This window comes from Larus michahellis, chromosome 7 (assembly GCF_964199755.1).
Source record: "Larus michahellis chromosome 7, bLarMic1.1, whole genome shotgun sequence".
NCBI classification, from domain to species: domain Eukaryota; kingdom Metazoa; phylum Chordata; class Aves; order Charadriiformes; family Laridae; genus Larus; species Larus michahellis.
The window spans coordinates 3499191-3519784 of NC_133902.1; the positions used below are offsets into that span (position 1 = coordinate 3499191).

The following is a 20594-nucleotide window of genomic DNA, read 5'->3' on the forward strand; positions in this document are numbered from 1 at the left end:
AGATGTTTGGTGTGTTTAGGGTAGCGCCAGTGGTGCGCGTTGCAGTGTCTGGCTCTTCCCTTGCCTCTGTCTACCCAAACCCATTTCTGTCCCTGCTGTCCTCTCACCCAGGCTTCTTGCAGTGGGATAAATGGCACAAAAAAAAAAAGGCTTGACCTGTTCTTATTGGAGTCAGCTGCAATTTGTTCATTTAAATGATCTTTTTGTAATGTTCATATTGTTCCGCAGCAGCCGCTTTAAGGAGTTAATTGAATATTTCTCTCTCTCTCAAAGATGTCTTAAATTACTTCCCTTGAATAACCTACTCTGGAGAAGAGCTGTGTTGAGGAATCATTGACGCTTATTTTTACTAACCCCTGTATCAGTAAGATCTCAGGTTTTATTCTAGCACCTATCTGCTTTGAAGGATCCCAAAGCAATTGTCGAAGCATTTGTATAGTCTTCCACCACTGAAATTCAGTCCCTTTGAAGTAGAGCTTAGCATCCATTGAGCAGTAACAATACATCCCTCCATAGCTAATGCAATAATAATCAACCCAGGGCTTGGAAGTGAAACCAGGTTTTAGATCGCAGTTATTGGATTGCAAGCTCTTATTGTATGTGCAGTAACGGATTGATTTCTTTGGGGTGCAGGTGGTGGGGGGTCCAGGAGGCTTCCCGGTGATACGGTAACATCATTATCGACGCCGCAGGTTCAGCGTGATGTGCCTGGGAATTTCAGTACGTGGGGATGATGTGGGAGTGTTTCCCGGTGGCTCGCGTGGCTGCGTCCGTGTGCTCGCTGCTTGGCAGAGCTGTACGTCAAACCAACCCCCCCCAAATCAGCTAGGTGTGGGTAATCCCCGCTGCAGCACTGCCAACACAGACCTGACTGATCCCCTGAAATTCTCGGGTTTCTTTTTCCATCGTTGGATTGCAACAGCTCTCCTGGCTGAGGAGAGGAGGGGAGATCTTCAGAACGCAGCATTTCGGATGGGTAGAAAAGCAAATGTGGCCTTTCAGCCGTGCAGTTCCTTCTGTACTTGGCTGTATTGGCATCTGCTTCACTCAGGAGCAGCTGGTTACGCTGTGCTCGGAGAGGGCTTTTCACCCGGCAGGCAGCATTGCGCTGGTGTACACCAGGAGACCCGCGCTGACCTCCTCCTGAAATCTCTCACGGTGGCAGCTGCTGGAAACAGGAGACAGGGCTCAAGTGGGCCAAGGCAATAAATCCTGCTTTCCCGCTAACCAGAGGCTGGTTCGACAGAATTAATGTCAGAGCCAGGCAGCTCATGCCGTGTCGTGTTAATCTGTGAAGTGAGGGCAACTTGGAGAAAGTGGCTGGATTAGAGCAGGGAGCAGTGAGAGGTGAGGGCTCCTGTTCTCTCATCTTTTCTGTTTAGAAAAGAGGGTGATCTACAGTGCAGGACCAGGCGAGGCTGGCTTTTCTGCTGGCTTGTCCATCACATCAGCCAAACCTCAGCTCTGGGAAAACCCAGCTGCTCCCAGTGTCCTCCTTGAGATCCCAGCCGGGCAACCCTGACCGCAGCTGTGGACCATCTGGCCCAGCTGCAGACCATCTGTCCTCCTGTCCGTCCATCTGCTGCCATGCCGCGTGCAGCGCACCCAAGTCCTGCCCGTTCCCTTACTGGAGTCTCTTCCTTCCACTGACACCGATTCCCCAAAACTTAGAGGACCTTAATTACCTTTGAGACTTTTGCCCCTTTCCCATAGTTTAATGAGACTGGCGGACGCCCAGTTACCTGGGGAAGGACAGAGAGGTGGAAGGACGGACAGGCAGCACAGTCGCTCAAGCCTTGTTGAATGTTTGATTCATTATTAAGGTTGAGCCATCTGAGTCAAGATTTTTGGACTTTCTTCTTAGCATATCCCTTAGCAGAGATATTTGAGGGATGTGTTTGGCTCGTTCCTGTTGATGAAATGCAGTATGTGCAGGTGGGGGATAAGGAGCAGATTGCTCGAAGCGCTTGTAGGCTCGGTGTTGCTCCAGGAACTCTCATCGGTTGTAGTGTGTGCAAGAAGAGTGGTCTGTAATTTCAAACAGGGAAAGACGTGGGATTGTAAATGCTGCTCTTGTGTCAGGAGCCGTTCACTTGTATGCCCAGACGCCGGGGCGGTCCCTAACAGGCAGTGGAAATTACGAAGACGCGTGATTCCTCCCCACCTGACAGTGTCGTCTTCTATTTGGAAACCTCTTCCCCTTTCCTGCAGGGATTTCAGCTCTGCCTTTTTTGTTGTTGTTTCTGTAAATATTTATTATAAAGGTATGCCTGTGTGTATTCAGTGCGTGTGAACACAGCGTAGTAGGATATCTGCATGCACAAAAAATTCTTCAGGGCCCATAAGGCCTCTGCTGTCACCTTCCAAGGATAAGAGTTGTTTGAGCTCCCAGTTACCCCCAACAAAACAGTGAGGGCCTAAAGCAAGACTTAAAAACGTAACTAGTGTTGATGGATGATCAGCTGCAAAACAGCTGGGGCTGTTCTGTGGCTGGAAGAGCGGGTACGAAAGCCATGCAGAGCTCCGCGCTTGCTGTGTTGGAAAACAAAGGTCAGAACAGTACGAGTGGGATTTTCCTGCTCCAGTTGCCTAAACATTAAATGTCTAGGATAAGCTAATTAGAGGGGCTTTTCTTGGCGGGTAACTGATCGAGACAGCCACATCCAGAGACTGACTCAGCCCAGCTGCCTTAGAAGAGGATGAATCACCGTCTTCATGTGAACTGACAGCAGCCTGAGCTTAGGTGACAAACCTGGATCGTTACCTGACGGGAGATGAGATGCACCCTGTCCTGTACCTCCATTCTCCGACAGAGATCTCAGGGACTTTTGCAAGGGAAAATAAGTATTTTTTTGCACGTGGGGTGGCAGGGGGGAGAGGTGTGTAGCCTTCGTCCTGGGGATCAGCCACTGACCCGTGCTGGGGCAGGAGTCCCGTGCAACCCCTGCTGCTTTTAATAGTCAAAGGCACTAGTCACAGAGCAAAGAGAATGATAAATTGAAGTTCTGCTTCTGACCTGCGCTTTGGATGCTCCAGTCGGCATCCGGCTTGCTCCAGCAAGCTCTTTGAGCAGACACACGAAGGAAGAAATGGCAAATGCTTGATTAAATTTATCATATTTCCTTTTAATGCTTCACCGCGGAGTTGTTAATGGGAGTTCCAGCAGCAAGAGCAGAGTGAATAGGGTGGGCGTCTTGCTGGGTTGATGCATTAACCTTTTTCTTTGGATTTTAGCCAGGTAATGTGGTGGGCTCTGGGTGGAGTTGGCTAGCGGGAGGCGAGGAGGCCGTGAGAGCGGCCCTTCGGTGTTTGCACTCGGCCGTCGGCAAACTGGAGAGACCGGCGTGTTTGCTCACAGCCTCCTCCACATCTTGCCCTCAGACCTGCGGCTTTTTCTGCTCTCATCTTTCCTTTGCAGGAGGAAAACCGTGGGGGAATTGCTCTCCCTGGGAGCGTTTCGGTGCAGAGCAAAAGAAGTTCTGGTGCCTTAGGGCTGAGACTTCTGGGAGGTTGCTGTTGTCACCCATCCATCCGGGGAGCAGGAGGAAAAGGTGGCAAGTCCCACCAGAAGGCGTCTGGTGCAGGCTCTGCTTGGCCAGCAGGATCCTGGCTTGGGGCTGGAGCCCCAGCTGGAGCAACGGCCCCAGATCGATGCACCGGGTTGGATGGGAAACCAGGATGGGGGCAGCTCCCACTGGTTTAGAAGGGATGAGCGAATAATATTTTGTGAGCTTAAGATGAACGCTGGTGTTAAAGGCAGCGATGGATCTAAATCTTTGTTCAAAGGAAGACCTGGAGTCACCTTCTGCAAATGGTGTTTCCAAGCTTTTTCTATACTGGGATCCCACTGTAAATCAAAACGGGGTGGGTAGCCGAAGCTATCTGTTCTCATTAAATATCCACAGGCGCTCTCCTGAAGAAGTCTGTTAGCTGTGGTCTGGCCAAACTCCAATTGGGGTAATTGCATTTGCCTCACAGTTTAAAATAAACGCAGCGCGTTCTTCTGCACATCTCTTACTCGCAGTTGTTTATTGGATGGATGGCAGCATCGTATCTCTGCCCATTAATCCGTCTCTCCGAGTTTCAATAATTCCAGCCTCCTGGAGGGGGTTCAAGCTGCCACCATTTATTATTTGAGTCAATCTGCCAGGGAAATGTTTACTTCTTCCCTGAAACATTGACTCTTCTCTAACTGCACCCTCACTTCAGGCTTGAATGAGCAATTGTTGGTTACAAACTGGTGTTTCCTCTCTTAAACAGAAAATGTTTAACATGTTTAAACTCCATTTTTGCACCCTTCTGGTGGATTAGACATAGAAATTTGCAGTAGTAATTGCTGGGTTTTTTTGGAGGTTCCCAAGGTGCCTTCTGCAATGCTCCATCCAGACGTACTGGTCCGACCACCGGCTGCCTGGTGACAGCCAGACCCCTGTGTGGCTGATACTGCTGCCTGCCCTCTTCAAAGGTGCAAAGTTGGGCATCTTTGCGTTGCTGAGGTCTGTTTTCTCCCAAAACCTGTTGGAAAGTCGTTACCTTTCAGCTGCTTTACTCTTCTCTCAACCCATGAAATTGGTTGATGTGTTAAAGACCTGTTTGGGGGAGAGGAGAAGGAGGTGGATGGACAGCGTGACCAGTTCAGCCTTGTTTCCTTAGGATACCTAGTTAAGAATTAAGCTGTTTATAGCATGTGTAAAACACCTTATTGCAATGTATAAAGGGATGGTTTATAGGGAGTGTATGCGGATGACCAGGGCTGTTGGGCTGCGATAAATCCGCCAGGCAGATAAACTTTCCTGCCATGCACTTCGACGTTGCTTCGTCTTCGAAAGCAAAGCAGCACCAAACCTACCAGCCGTGAAGCAAATACTGGAGGGCTCATCACATGCAAAAGAGGTGGAGGCTCATCCTGGACACTGTGGCCAGCCGTGGCCGGTTGCAGCTGGCAAATCCACAAACACCAAGTTTTACAGTGGCTTGCTAACCTCATAAGTCAACCAGACGTTGGAGGACTTGCGATGGACTCCAAACATCCTAAGGAGTTAAGGCAAGAAATAATTTTTTCGCTTGTTTTCAAAGGGGTGCTTCACAAGGCGGGGGGGTAGAGCAGCAAAATACGTCCTCCAAGAAAACCAACCCCGTAGCCTTTGAGCAACCCACGCTGTGCGCACTGTTGAGTCACATCTCACATGCCTCTCTCTCTGAGCTGACCTTACTCACCACGTTCCTAATGCTCACCTCGTGAAATCATTTTTTCCCAGATAAGTTGCGGCAGATGATTGATTGCCCGCAATGTTAATCCTTCTCTTCCTTCATGCCCGAGCCTTGTTTATAATACCAGTCTCTCCGCTTGGAAATTCATTATGCTGCCCTGGCTATTAGTGGAGATAAGAAACAGTTTTGGAAGAGGTGCTGCCCAAAGTAGCAGCTATCGGGATGTTTATGAGCAGCCGTGACTGCAGAAGCTCGGGGTGGTATTTTACACAGTAACCTCATTTGGGCAGCTGGTAACTGCATTTGCTTCCGTGTTAATGAAAGCAGCGACAGCATGACCTGCTTTGTTGTATGGCTTCTTACGTGGACCTGCTGAATCTTCCTCTAATTGCAATTCAATTTGCAGTGATAAATAGTTTAAGAAGCGAAAACGGGCTTGACTTCCGTTGTTTATGGCTCCTTGTGGCTTAGGGGAGTATTACATGATACTGCGTGAAGCACAATCTGGAGCTTCAAAAGCCTGTTGCTCAACTGGTAGCTGTTGTCGTGCTGCGTTTTTTGACAGGCGGCAGGAGGAGAATGACAAGTCGTTTTACCTGGCACTAGGGAAAGATAAACCGGGAGTACAGCTCCTAAATGCCTTGCATTTATTTTTCTTTTTTCACTGGGAAAACAGCATTGCTTGGGTAGTGTTGGCCTGGGGGAGTCAATGGCAAGCTCTTAGTTTGGGCTGGTTTTTGGGTAGAAAGGCTGTTTCTGTGGTTGGGGCTTGCGAAAGGGACCCAGGTTGAAGAGAGCATCGAGCACAGCATTAGCTCTGTGGAGCAGCAGACCTGACCGTGCCTGGGCTCTCACCTGGCTTGGTGTTTTTCCCAAATAATTGGGTTCTCTTATGCCTTTCATGGCTGTGGCTGGGAAGTTTCCGTCGCTGGCTGTTGTGGAGGGAGGCATTACATTTTTCTGCTGGACTTCTTTGATTTAAATTTCAAATTCCTTCACTTTTTTTTGTGGTGCGGTTTGATTTGTTTTTTGTTTTTTTTAAAAAATTCTAATAGCTTTGCATTGCTACATTTGCAGAAGACTCCTCCTGTGGAGGCTGAATGCAACTAGTTGGTGGCAGGAAGGTTTCCTTCCAGTGGGTGAGCCATCCCCAAGGACCGATGAGTGGTTTGACTCTCTCTTGGCCTCCCAAAGCTGGAAACAAATCAAACAAATTGCAGGAAGGTCACGAGTGACGGCAGGGAGGATGCGCAGCGAAATGGATTGAGCAAGACTTTTGCTTTTCTACTTAGTCCCAAAGTGATCTCCTCTCCCTGCTCCTTAGCCTTGCCTGGCAAAGCAAGACTTGAGCTGATGTGCTCAGCGTCGGCGGCTCCTTCCCCGGTGCTTTTTTGATCCGCTCGCAGCCTTTGGGTTGCTTTCAGTCATTTCTGCGTTCCTGACTTTCTCTGCTTGTTTTGTGTCATTAATTCCAAATCCTGCTCGAGTCGGCTCCGGCTGCCTCGCGCGGGCGGATGTGCTGTTGAATGTGCTGCTCTGGAAATGTCCTCTTGGCCCCCTCCTGCCAGTGCCCGTGGGGATGTCAGGACTCAAGGTGGTTCAGGGATGCAGAGATGTTCTAGAGATGTTCCCTTTCTCCTGCCACACGTGAGCAAACCTTCCCAAGCCATCTCAGCAGGGTGCGGGGGTTTGGGTGTACGCTAGAAAAGCCCCCCTCCAGCCTACACCAAGAAAGCCATGGTCCTGCCTGACTCGTAAATACCGTCGTTTAAAACGCTTACACCCTTCCTACTTGAGAGTTGCACTTGCTATCCAGGTAGATATCCCGAGGAAAAGGGAACGTGCTGAAAAAACACCCAAGTGACTGGAGCCAGATGCTGGGCGTTTTCTCCAAAGCCAGCGATTCGTGATTTGCTGCTGACAGCGTGAACTGGTGTTAAGTTATTAAATTGCAGATGAGCTCATCACTTGGCCTCGAACAAGTTTCAGCCTTGAGTGGCTTTAAAATATTACATGTGGTGGAAAAGAGACAATGCTGGTGTGGCAGAGAGATTTAGGGAGCAGCTGAGAAAGACATCTGTGCATAAAAAATGTGTACCAGGAGGGAGGAGGGAATACTTCATGTGAAAAATGTAAGCTCTCCCAGGAGAGAGGAGGAGAAAATTCTCTGATTTATTGGTTCTACGTTTTAATTTTAGCTTAAGAGAAAATTGTCAGAGTTTTGAGATGCTTAAAGGGAAGTGGCAAGATGCTAAGCTTGGTTTGATCCTCAAAGATCCCGGTGTGTTGAGAGCGGCGTGTGCGGGATTACTTCTACCAAGCCCCCAAACTGCCTCCTTCGGCAGCGCGTGGTGGTTCCAGCGATGCCGTATGACCGTGGGCCAAATCCAGCTCTGCTTGATGTTTGCTTAATCCTAATGTTGAGCTCGACCAAACTGGGAAGGCAACATCCACGCTGGTGTTTCTCTCCCTGAACGAGTGGGAGTTTCCTTTGGGGATCTCCCTGCACGTTATCTGCACAATTTCTATTTCTCCCCCTTTTTTTTTTTTTTCCCCCCTCTTGCAAAGGAGCCTGAGCTCCTGAACCCACCCAGTTCCGTACAGTCACCTGCGGAGCTGTGCGGTGCCAAAATACACGAGGATGAAGATGGTCTTGAACGAAGGAGTTACTTTTTCCAGCCTAATTAAACCCAACGGCGCCGGAGCAGCCTTGGTGGGCTGCGCTGGCCGTCCCAGTGCCGCTGCTGGGGAGCGCAGCGCACGCCCGCATCTCGGCTCCGCATCGCAACGCTGAGATTAATCCTTTTTTTTATTTTTATTTTAAGTGCAAACTTGGCAGAAGCCGTGAGATAGATCGTAAGTCGGTTTGTCCGCTTTGTATTTCAAACTAGGCGTGTTTGCAATCAGTGGGCGCGTTGGGTGGTTGGGCTTAGTGGCCGGTTGGATTTGTTGGTTTGAGGGGTTTTTTTTGGTGCTCCCGGCAAGGGAGAACAGCCCCGCTCGTGTGGGTTTAACCGCCTCGGCTTTTTTTTACCAAATGGCTTGTCAAAGAGTCAGCAAAGTGTTATCTCAGTCAGTGCTGCAGCGATGCCCCTAAAAATAACAAGGAAACCAGGACGATGAAGACTTGTCACTTCGGTTGTGGCGCGAGTTGTAATTGCACACAACGCGAGATCCCTCTGGCTGCTACAGCCAGTGTCTTGAGATGGAATAGATGACTTTTTAAGTGAAGATGATCGTTTTCAGCCTGTCTGAAGTCACAGAGCATCAGCACCTACAACTAATGTGCCTTCCCACGCGGTTCGTTGGGGCCGGAGCATCTCTGAGCTCAGGCCAGGCTCCAGTTTACTCCAGGGCGCCAAGTTGTCATTGGCTTGGATTTGCGGTATTAAAACACTGGGGGCAGGAGAAAGGGAACTTTTTCATGTAAATTATTAACAAATTGCGTGTGTGGCTGTCAACAATGAGCTGCAGACTGTGACCCTGGAGCAGCTGAGCTCGGGGACATCGGCTGGAGGAAGGCGCTCTCAGGGGGCTTTTAACACACACCTAAACTGATTAAATTGCAGAGTGGTGCCAGCACCTGGGGACAGTCCCCACCCTCGGCCGCACGTTCCTGTCCCCATCTGTGCCGTGGGACTGATGGGGATTGTGGATTTCTGATAGCTGAAGCTTCTGAATTGTATTTCTGTTTTTCTGCCTGGTGTTTATCCATGTGGATATGTACAAAGGGAGGTTACTCAGGTCGTCAGGTCTGTGATTAACTTCTTTTTCCTTTTTTTTAATAGTTTTTAGACCGCATAAAGCTACTTTCTTACTGCCGTGTTGATTTTTTGATTTCTCGCAACAGGAGCTCTATGCAGCCCTGCTGCACTTCTACGTGGTGGGGCAAAAGCTGCGTTTGTACTGGGAGGACTGGGAGCTGCGGTGCTTTGGCTGGGGCGCGTATTTGAGATGGATTCCTTCCTCACATCCGCGGGGCGTAACATCTCACTGAGCTGCTCTGCCCAGCTCCCTGAGGGAGATGATGCCTCTGTGCGATGCCTTCCTTTTAAATGCATCCTAAGTACCTGTGGTTGTGGGTGATAAGTGCAATTTGCGCTTGTGAGATGCTCTAATGTCCTCCCATGGCAAGTTCTGCAGAAGTTCAAGATGTTCAATGCATAACAAGTTATATAGTCGAAACTATAAATAAAAAGAGGGTCAGGAAGGCTGCTTTTTGCAGGATGATGGTGGATAAGATTGTCCCAGCCCTGTGCTGTGTGTCTGACACTTTTCATTATTATTTTTTTTTTTTAATTGAGTCACTTAGCCAGGCTGAGACTCCCACATGGCACCTTCCTGTTACTGGCACCTTATAAATAACTTTTATGTTTTGCTTTTCCCAGCTCCACATGACGGCACCCCCTGCCCTTGGCGTCCCCTCCTGCAATTCATCTCTGTAGCTGGTTGGTTTTCCCTAAGAAGAGGACCAGAGCGCCAAATGCTTTCCCTTTTATGCGTGTTTCTTGCATTGCTCATTCCTTCGTCACCAGAAACTTCTATCTCATTTTTGCAGCTCAGCTCTTTTCAGCCTCAGCTTCTGCGTAGAACTGGGCCAGTTTGGTTTGATGGCAACGCGATTAACCCCTGGGGGCGCTGCCATTGCTTTTCACCTGCAGAGACACGTGTGTTTTCAAACGTCATGAAACTCTTCATGCCAGATGCCACCAGCTACGTGGGAGGAGGACTTGGCATTTGATGTAGTTGTGGACAAGTCTCTGTCTCCAGCGTGGCTGTTCTTGGGGGTCTTGGAGATACAGATATGAGGATTTCACCATTGCCTGCTTTTTAGTGGATAGTTGAAATTATTCCTCATTCGCGCAGTGATGTGGTTCAGGAAGTGGGAATAGACACTCAGAGCTGGACCAGTCCTGCAGCTAACAAACCCAGCTCCCATTGCCAGTTGAGGGCTTGAAGGACCAGATGTTGTGGCTTCCTACACAGGTGTTTGCACTGGAACGATGCTGGTGGTCGGTTCTTCCTTACCAAGTTACATCTCCAGTGTTCAGTGGTGGCTGTCAAACAACCGTTTCCACGTTGGTTTAGTAGTGTAGGGGCTCTGTCTTGCCAAAACGCATGGCGGGGTGGCAAACAGGTCTCAGCCTGGGTATGTCCCTGCTCACTGAGTCTTGCAGAGGTCATCTGGAAAGTAAATGCCTTGGGGTAGGTGTGGTGGTGTCTCTGCTATGGGAAGGTGGATGCGACACCCGAAGGAGAGATGAATTTCCTGAAATGCAGTAGAACCTGTAGGTCTTCATTTTCCTAAATCCTATCCATACCAACCAGAGGAGGCTGCTTCTGGGCTTCACTCTTTAAAAGTGAAAGCAGGCTTTTGGAGAGAAATACAAAACATCTCATTCATGTCAAAAATAAAAGGCGAAAGGGCAGTGGCTTGCTCAAGCTCACCCAGTAAGGCAGGACTGGAGAAATGAGCCAGCTCTCCTGGACCTCTGGTGTTGGATGGGACCTGTGAGGCACATCGCCTCGATGGACTGCCTCTGGCCATCCTGTGGGGTGGCTGATGGACCTCGCCTCAATGTGCATTCATCTGAGAGGAGTGCTGTCCTGTCCCCTAATCGGCTGCTGCTGGGGAACAAAACATAGTGGAGATAAAATATTCAATGTAAAAAGAGTAAACTATATATAACCCTACTCCTCCTTGTCCCTGTGCACTAACGTATTTCGTATGATGATGAGTTCTCTGCCAAAATTCCTCAAATTATTATGTCTAAGCATTGAAAATCAGAGAAAATAGTCTCGGAGGGGACCTCAGGAGGTCTGATCCATCCCCAGGGCAGGATCAGCTCCATCTGAACTGTTCCTGACACATCCATGTGCGGTCTCCAACGGCAGAGCCTCCACCCCTTCCCCAGGCAATCTAGTCCAGCACTTTGCTCCTCACACCCCCCCAATTTATCCTCCTCTTTCCCTTGCTGCAGTTTTAGTCTCATTCCTTCATCCGTGTGCCAGCTGACCAATATTATTATTATATTATTGGAGAATAAATACAGCACATCTATGCTATATTTATTCTCCAATTCCAGTTTCATGGCGATCAAGCTGTCCTGTTCTCTGAAGTCATCTTTGATTTTACCTTGTTGCAAGCATACTGTTGGCTCGGTGGATTTATGGCTTGCGAGAGGCACCGGCGTGTTCATCCTGCAGCCCTAACGCCTCTTTGCAGAGCAGATCAAGCGCAGGAGTGCAGCTTTCCCCAGGCTGACGTGCTCATCTGTCCCTTCCTTGTGTTGGATGGTGGTGGGGATCACTTTCTTCTTGGCTTCTTCATGGGGACCACCAATGTGGGCTAATTTTAAGATCCATGCTAGCACTGGCTTTTGTAGCACATCTAATGTTGCTCATTTACCTGTTTTCTGCAGGATTTAGGAATGGAATCGACCTCTCTGGATGATGTCCTCTATCGATACGCCAGCTTTCGAAACCTGGTGGATCCAATCACTCACGACTTGATCATCAGCCTTGCTAGATACATCCACTGCCCCAAACCGGTAGGTACCACAGTCTCGTCGCACCTCCAAAACTGTGGTAGGTTGGGAAACCGCTCTACTGGGAGCATGGAGCTTCTCCCTGAGTGCCAGGGAAAAAGCCTCCTGGTTACTGCTGTGCTTGGGTGTCTTTGGATGAAGAGGACCTGCTCGGAGATTGTCATTTGATTGCACAGTATTGGGCTTTCTAGCTGACCAAGTGACGTTCGCCTCATGATGTTTGTATTTTGTGTGTTAGCGGTTTGTTTTGCCTGTGCAAAATTTGCATTTCTACTTTCTGCCACTTTGTGTTTCTGTGTTAAAGACCTTACCCCATCAGGAGCACTTTCTGCCTCGCGAGGGTAACAGGCCGTTCCCCGCCCTTGAGCAATATTTATCATGACCCCAAATGACGAGAGAGTCCTTGGCTTGTGCCTTCAAGGCCAGGTTCCCAACAAAGCGCAGCCTCCGTGGGCTGCTGTTTGGGCTCGGACATGGGCAGGTTTCTCTGTGAGCGCAGCCCCAGGCAGATTTGGGCTTTTAAAACGCTCGGCCCCGTTTGCTCACTGGCAGCTATAGCAGCATAAGGGCTTTTGAAAATCCCAGGCTGGCTCCCTCCCTTCTCCTCCATGGTAAGTGTGACTTTGTGTGGTGGCCACTGGCTGTTTGGATAATTAAGGTTTCTTTCCCCAGGCTTTCTTTTAAATAAGCAATATCATCTGTGTCTGATTCGCAGAGCAGCGTAGGCTTAGAAAGGTATGAAACATCTGATCTCTCAAAACACGCTGGGTGAGGAGGAAGAGGGATAGGAGAGAAGACCAAAAGCTACTAGACATTGATCACAGGAGATGTAGGCGGCATCAGATCTCTGGGGATTTTTAATCGCTTAGTCCTGTGCTGCAGTTCCCTACCTGTAATTTTTGGGAGCTCCACTGAATCGGTGTGATGTGTCCTGGCACTACAGTCACGGTGACGTGTCATGCACCAAAGATGAACAGGTTGCAAATATGTAAGATACGCGCCTTTCAGAGGAAATGGCTTTCTTCTGCAAAGCACGGTGCAGGCTGTAGGGTGAGCGGGAGCTGTAGTTGCTGATGCTCCCTCAACTCCTCTTGAAACTCCCGTTAATGGGCTTCCTCCTAAAGACACATTTCTGTCTGTGTTTCGTGTTGTCTGATAGAGGTCAGAGTGTGGTGGGGGAGCTGAAGGCTCATCTATCATGGTCGTGGGTTTTTTTTCTCCCCTGCACAGTGCCTGTCAGGAATTAAAGTTACATTTAAAACAAATGATGGGAATTGTAGGAAGAGGCTGAGTGATGTTTGCTGGTAAGCCCAAAGGAGGGTTTGCAGAGCTTCCTGGTGGGATGTCTTCATCTTAAGACCTTCTCTGGGAATGTGGGAGCTACGTGGCTTCCCTGAACTTGCTGTCTGGAACCAATAAGCTACCAAAAAGTTCACTTTGAGCAAAAAGGAAGCCCTTCCACCCCCGTAACCTGCGTTTGGCTCTGGTCATGTTGCAGATGTGATGGAGCTCTGTTTGAGGGCCACCAGGAACCACCTCCCAGGCCACGTTATTCCCAACACTCTCCTGCCTTGTCCTCCAAACTCTTCCCATGCCTTTTTTGCCCTTGGGAAAATGCTGCCTGGAGCAGCGCCAGGGGATCAATCATCCAGGTTCATTACTGCACGTAAGACTTGATACACTGACGTCACCTGGAGCCGGGAGGAGAGGTGCAAATGCCGCAGGTGGGGTGGGTGTCTGATGTCTGTGGGTCCACCCCCTGTGACATGGAGGGGTGCAGCCCTCCCCGCGGTCCTCCTGGAGGCCAGCACCACCAGTGTCCCAGCCACATCTCAGGGGGGCCATAAGAGCGAGACCCAGCTCCTGTTGGGGGTCACACAGTGAACCCCAGATATTTTTCGGGTGTTCCTGGAGGGAATGTTTGTATCTCCCAGCAGGTCCCTGTGAGCTCATCAGGCCTCTGAATTTCTGCCAAAAGCACACTTGTTGCGCTCTGTATCCTTGGATTTTGTTGGGGAGGGGGGTGGTTTGTTTGTTTTTTCCTCCTGGAGACAGCGAACTCCGAGCTAGCTCATCCGCTCTCATCTCTGCTGCTGAACTGTATGGCTTTTACCCATCTCCTGCCTCCTTTTGATTTGCACGTGGAATTTTTAAGCTCTTCTTGGGAAGGGACCGTCCATGGGCGTGATGTGCCTGGTGCGACAGGGCTGGGGTCCGAGCTGGGACCTGCAGGCATCGCTCTCCTGTACTTACTGCTAAAAATGCGTCTTTAATTTCCTGTAAGAGTGTATGAAGGGATAGAGTCATTCACTGCTGTTTCTTGTGGATGTTTTACTTAATAATAACCTCCACCACGGTTTAAAAATGGGGGAAGTTGCTTTTTGGGAATATTTAAAGATTCCTTTAATTTTGCTGAAGAAAAACCGCTGTGATGCTCGGGGTGTGTCTGCCTGGGCTACGGTGTGAAACTGGCTCTGGAAGTGCTTCATAAAACTCCCTACACTCAATAAGCCGCGTTGGGAAGGGTGGAGCGAGTGCAGCAGCGTGCAGACATGGCTCGGGGACGTCAGGGACCCAAATCTCCACCTCCAGACTGAGGATGGATGTCCCATGTCCTACGGTGTGAGCTCAAGATGTAGACACATCCCTGTGCTGAGTAGGTAAACCCATGCTGGGATACCAATATATCCCTTTCCCTTTTCTTATGGAGAAAAAGATCTTTTCCTCTCTCCTCCCCCGTGGGGCAATGAGATGGGAAACTGAAGAAACCTATTTTGACGGGCCTGTTTCCAGGCAGAGAGGCCCCGTTCCCCCGCTGAGGTTACCCTTTTCCAAAGCGTCGTGACTAAGCTGGTTTCTCCTCCACGTTTTGCCCTGGGAGACTAACGAGCCGCGGCCAAGTGTGCGCTCTGTGCTCCTCGTAAAAATAACCCGAGGCCGCTGATGCAATGGCGAACTGCTCCGCTGCCGAATACCTGCTTTCGCATGTCTCCCTGCATGTTTCCTTTGGCATTAAATGCTGCGAAGAAGTTAGTGCCAGTGTAAGCACAGAGATGCAGACTCCTAATGCTGAATCATGGGCTTCTGGCAAACCGTGGTGGTAAAACGTGCAATAGCAAACCCGAATAAATCCAGCCTGTGTAGCACTGAGGCTCTTCTGCATGAGATGCTGCTCGTTGGATGCATTTGTTCTTCTCCCCCTCCTTTGCACGGCTCAGGGCTTGCACCAGGCCATGCGGTTGCTTTGGTGCTGGAGCAAGCGATGGCTTCTCCGGGCTGGCGGTCCCTTACAAGGCTGCTGCGGCAAATGCCGGCAGGTGGCAAGTGTTCGCATGAGAGCGGCAACAGCTGTATTCATACAGCAAAGAAAATATCGCCATACTCTGCTGCGCGGTGAGGCGCTCCGTCAGGCATCCTCAGGGGCTGACAGGCAGTTGCTAAGTCCTGGAGCATCCTTGGGAGGTTAATACAGGTGTTGCCTTGGAGAGGAAAGTAGGGACCAGGCGGGTGACAAGCCCAGCAACAGCAGGATTGTGCTTCAGCTCCTGGTCCAGCCTTGTTTGGGCTTTAGGTGCCACCACCCCTGCTTTAAACCCCCTTTTTTTTTTGGCAGCTCTGTGCACTGGGTGAAAAGTAATTTCATCCTGGTGTTTGGTTGTGATATTCCGAGACACTGATTTTCTTTATGTCCCCCCAAACCAGCAAGCCTTAGTCACCTGGGTTATTTTCCAGCATCCGGTCCTCCTTTCCCCCAGACTTCTTTCCCTCCCCGCAGTTTCTTTGACAGAGACTTGGCAGCCGCCTACGAGAGCAGGAGAAAGCTCAGGGCCAGGACTGTTGCAGAAGTTTTGGCTTTTGCTCTGCCGGCCAAAAGCATGCCGTTCCATCCCGTGGCACGAATATACGTGAGTATGTAGGTTGAGGCAGCTGTGAACTTGCCCACGTCCATAAGGAGGGACAGATGGGGCTGACCTGGACCCTGGTCCCTATTGACCTGCTCTATTAAATACGTGTCTGCTTGGAGTTCTGGGGTCTCGCTTTCCTCCTCCCTCCTGGCGAGAGCACTTCCCTGTACGTTGCTCTTTCCACTCAGCCTCTATTTATACCACCCTTAGCTTAAAGGTGACCCCTTGGTCTCTCCTCTGAGCTAAAATAAAAGTTGAATCATTTTTCCGAGCTCTGGGTAAACACGTCCTGGTCTGTATGGCCAGAAAAAAAGTTGGCCTGGGCTCTCCAACGTGGCTGTGGCTCAGCGCAGTTCAGTGGATGCTTGTTCCAGCGAGTAAATTCAAACCAGCAGCAAGGCAAGAAGTTTAACTTGCGCTGGAGGAGCCTGGAGTGCTTTGAATGAGCCTGAGTGCGGAAATCATTTGGGTGAGCTTTCATATGGATGTCAGGATACAGTGTGTAAAGGCCGGATGGTGTCCCTCTGGACCCTGCCGAGATCCCAGCCTTCCCTGAGGCGTTTGTGTTCGGGTGACTTTTGCTTAAGGAGCCAAGTGAAAACTCTTTTCCGTATCACTTGGAAGTCGGGGTTTGGATTCGGTCCCATCCCTGCTCACAAATGTATATGGTGATTCAACCAAAACGGGGTGTCTTGAGCACCCCTTCCTGGAGGGGCCGGGACGTGCCTGCAGCACGACCGCGCGGTGCCTCCGGAAACGCCGATGGAGCTGGGCGAGAGCAACTGCCCCGCTCCGGCTGGGGCTTTGCTGCCGGGGAAGGTTTCGTATCAAATAAATGCTGCCATTGCACGTGAACGTTGTGTTGAGCGATGCCCGTAGATGTTGCACTCCGTATTTATCGCCTTGTGCAGCTATTTTAAACCTTTGGGGGTTTATTACGCCTTAGAAGAGGCAGTTTTGCTCTTCTGGAAACTCTCATGTTGTGCAGCAAGTTTTCCAGCGCGAGTTCGAGGGGGCTGTTTGCGTAGGATCAAAGACATTTGAACAAGTGTTTTCTTCCCCATGGCCGTGACCTTGCCTGGGGCAGTCTTTTATCTTCCTGCCTCTCTCCAGCCCTGTGGAAAGGTGCCAGGCGGGTTCCTCGGAAAGCGGCTCGGCCCCAGGCACAGCCCGCAGCCGCCCCTCGCTGAACCAGGAGGCAGTGGGTGCTGCTGGTGCTCTTGGCCCCCGAGACGATGTCTGCCTGTCCCTGTGAAACGGGGAAAGGGGACAAAATGCTTTGGCGAAGCCGCATGGTGTGGGACGGAGCTGCCTCGATGCCCCGAATCTTTCCTGCAGCCGCTCGGGTTTCCAGCGGGAGTTGTTCCAGGCGAAGGAGCTGAGAACACAAACGCGTAAGGAGCAAAGGGCCCCCGTAAAAAATTCACAGCTCTTTTTGCCAACAGGAATATCTGGCCATAAACCGTTGGAAAATTAAACCGGTTTCTTTTTCCACAGACCAAAGCCACATGTATGGATGACTGATGACCATGATAGGGAGTGAGTCAGGTTTTCCTCTGGTTTGAGGACTTGTTGAACGTGGGGTAAGCGCTGAGCGGAGCTGGGGAGAGGACACAGTGAAGCCTTGGGCAAAGGCAGCTTTTTTCCCTTGCGACCTCGGGGTGTTTGATTGCACCAACTCGTACGGTCCTGGGCATGTGCCCAGGTACCGGGGAACAGCCGGGGGGTGTGGAAGCTCCTCCAGCCCCCTGAAGGCTGCCCGGAGTAGATCCAAAGTGAGATTTTGGCTTTGCTGATCCCCATCCTGCCGCTTTCCGTGGAGGAAGGCTTTTCTGCCGGTGGGCGGCTGGGCAGGGACTGGCGGAGCAGCTTAGCAAAACCCGGGATCAAAGTCCCGCTTTGCCTGTCCATTCTTCTCCTGGCGCCCGCGCCTCTTAGGCTGCAGCTCCGCGAAGAGGACGGGTGAAAGGCGCAATCTCAGTTGCACGTAGGGCGCTAGGTGCGGGCAAACATCTCGGCGTGGAAGCTGCCTACAGCAGATAACGTGGCCCTCAGCTTCCCCACCAAAATTCACGGTCTTTCAACATATATGGCGACAGCAATGTGTTTGGGAGGGCATTTAAAGACTCTTCTAATAGATTGGTGTAGCTGGAGAGGTGACGTGCTGGGACTGGAAGCAAAATGGATTTTGCCCGCGTAGCTCTGGATAGAGCGAAGATCTATTTTCTTGTTCGCCTCTGCGTCATTCGAGAAATACGTGCTTAGCCGCGTCCCGGGCTCAGGTGTCTCTTCCTGCAGGAGCTCTAAATCGATCAGGTTTGCAGTGTGGGCTTGATTACATGAATTGTCACCCGTGAAAACAAGAAAGTATAGAAAGAAAAAGTGGTTATTTTGACCTGGACGAAATAATATATTTCTAACCCTTCTTCAGCCCCCTGGTATATGGATTTAACTTACAGATGACGTTGGCTTTTTTATGCCCTGCTTCTTTGAAATGTGTTATTTCTGATGGAGCTGTGTTGAAGCTAAAAGGAGCATTTTTTGCTCTTATTTTGCTGAAACAGTATTAATAAACTCAATTTATACAGGGTGAATATAATCAGGGTACCGTGACTGTCTGCTCAGTGCCTTTATCCCCAAACGAAGCACCTAATCCGGCTCCTCCAACACGTGTTATTATTTGATCTTGAATTCAAATTATCATTCCAAGTTTCTGACGTCACGCTCATTTTTTATGGCAGTACGAGCTGAAATTACAGGTGCGAGGGGATGACACATCGAAGGACGCTCAGGCACAGTCTGTTGGGTGAGTTTCTCAGCCCCGACGAGTTTCTTACCTTTCCCTTTTGCTATTAGACGTGCAAGAAAAATGCATCTTCTTACAAAGCTCTGGGATTCCAGATGCAAAGTGCGATGACAACACTAAGTATTATTTGTTCTTTGCTGTAAGAAACATCGTAAAAGGAAGCTGATTTATGAAGAAAACTCTGTAAAACCCCAAATAGCTGGTATAAAAACGAAGGGGATGATGGAGTTCAACTAAGTCAGTTGTATTCTGTATTAATGGCTCTTTTTTTTTTTCTTTTTTTTTTTTTTTTTTTTTGCTGGTCTTGCTCCAAGTGTGAAGATCACTCTTCACGGGTATCGAGGACATCTGCAATACATTAAAATATTCTGCAGTATGAAACAGGCTGCGAAGCTCAGACCCCATTAACGACAACTCCGGTTCTTTCCGAAGTGTCATGCCCTCTGCTCACCTTTCCTTTGCAAAAGGAGAGATGATGTTCTCTAAAGAAAGAGATAGGTGTTCTTTACAGCCCCCGCGTGTGAGCTAAAGCTGAGCAGAGCGCCTTGGAAACGGGGGGAAAATTGCACTTTGGACGTTTTTTTAATATTAAGGCTAAAAGGGAATAATGGTGAGGCCTAGATGGGCTGTGATGGCAGCGCCGCTGGCAAATTTGCCGTTTCAGCTGTGAAATGGGACTGCGGAGGGCGAGGGGATGAGCCCTGCCTCAGCCTCCTTGTCCAAACCCCGTGTGATGCGAGGAAGCCCCTGCTGTCCTCGTCTCCCCCCCCACCCCCCCCCCGATGAACTTGCTCCCCAGCACTCAGCCCCTTCGCGCGTGGGGATGTCGAGCCATCAGTCGCAGTCTGATCCGTGGCACTGTTCTGCTGGCGCCTGTTTTTTTACTTTTTAAAACCATACGCCTTGCCTGCACCAGCGGGGAAGCGGCAGGGTGCCACCCTTTATTTAAGCACGCTTCATGGGGGGGGGGGGGGGGAACCCACCACCACGTTAAATTGTCAGGTATGTTAACTATATTTCAAGCAATAGCACCTTATAAAAGGTGCCAAATCTGTGTTCTCCCGCAGCGCCAGCGTCACGGCTGCGGGATGAAGTGGCTTCTATTTGTGCAAGGCACTATAATGTGTTTTGTGTGTAGGGTTTGCCTGCCCTTAACCCCCGGGCTGCTTTGTTTTCCCTTCTCTGAGGCCATGTGTGATGGGGTGACCCCCCTTTCTGGCTAGCTGGGTATCTCCCTTGGGTGCCGGGGCTGATTTATGACAATTACAGCCCGTTTTGGCCATATTATGGCCACTTTTATATACCAGTTGTGTCTCCGAGGGAAATTCAGGCTGTTGAGCCTGTTAAGCGCAGAAGAGGCAGGCGTGGGGGGGCAGCCTGGGGAAGCCCACCCAGCACACCCCGTTATCAGTGCCATAAAAATTGCCCTCGGATTAAAAAGTCTTGAGTTTTTTATGGTTTGGGCTAAGGCCCAGCAGCGTGTGCGACTCTCACTGCAGTTTGGAGAGACAAAGAAGTCTTTCTCACGTTCCCAGCTACCTAACTGATACCATGTGGGGGTCAATGAATAGAGAAGCTGTGATTTGAAAGTCTCTGAAATGCTGCAGCACAATTTGGGATGAAAGAGGTTGTGTAAACACAAATGGTTATTGAATGAGCTGACTGAGGCTTTTCAAAAAAAAAAGAAAAAAAAAAAAAAGTCCAGCGTGGCCAGGGTGACTTTTATCAAACTTTAATGTTTTTATCTCTTTTGGGTTGCTTAAACCCAAAATCTCAATGCCGGCTGGCAGAATTGCCGGGCTCCTCACTCAGTTCCCATAATAATAAGATGACCTTTCCTAACCACTGCGTAACCATCTGCAAACCCTCCTAAATGCCGCAGGGTGGATTTCGTCGGCTCGGAGATGGATTTTGCAAGGCCTCCGAAATGTCAGGTGCCACACGAGCCGGCGAGTGATGTGCGAAGCACTGCGTGCGCAGCTTCCCCTCTTCTGCCAAGCAGTCGAGGGCGTCTTGGGTGACAGCAGTTGTCGGTGATGGGCGACATCACACAGGTCAGAGCTGGAGCAGAAGATTAAAAAAAGAGCCAGGAGCAGGAAAAGACGTTTCATGGTGGCCCCATCT

The 20594-nt window shown here is 50.0% G+C and overlaps 1 protein-coding gene across 1 annotated transcript in view; it reads left to right on the top strand.

The window, feature by feature from the left end:
• The window catches only part of LRRC75A (leucine rich repeat containing 75A), a 91747-nt gene that overhangs the window by 22108 nt on the left and 49045 nt on the right, over positions 1-20594 (top strand). Inside the window, exon 2 of the mRNA XM_074596341.1 lies at positions 11634-11762. Coding sequence (XP_074452442.1) covers positions 11634-11762 — 129 coding nt within the window. The remainder of the gene's footprint in view (positions 1-11633; positions 11763-20594) is intronic.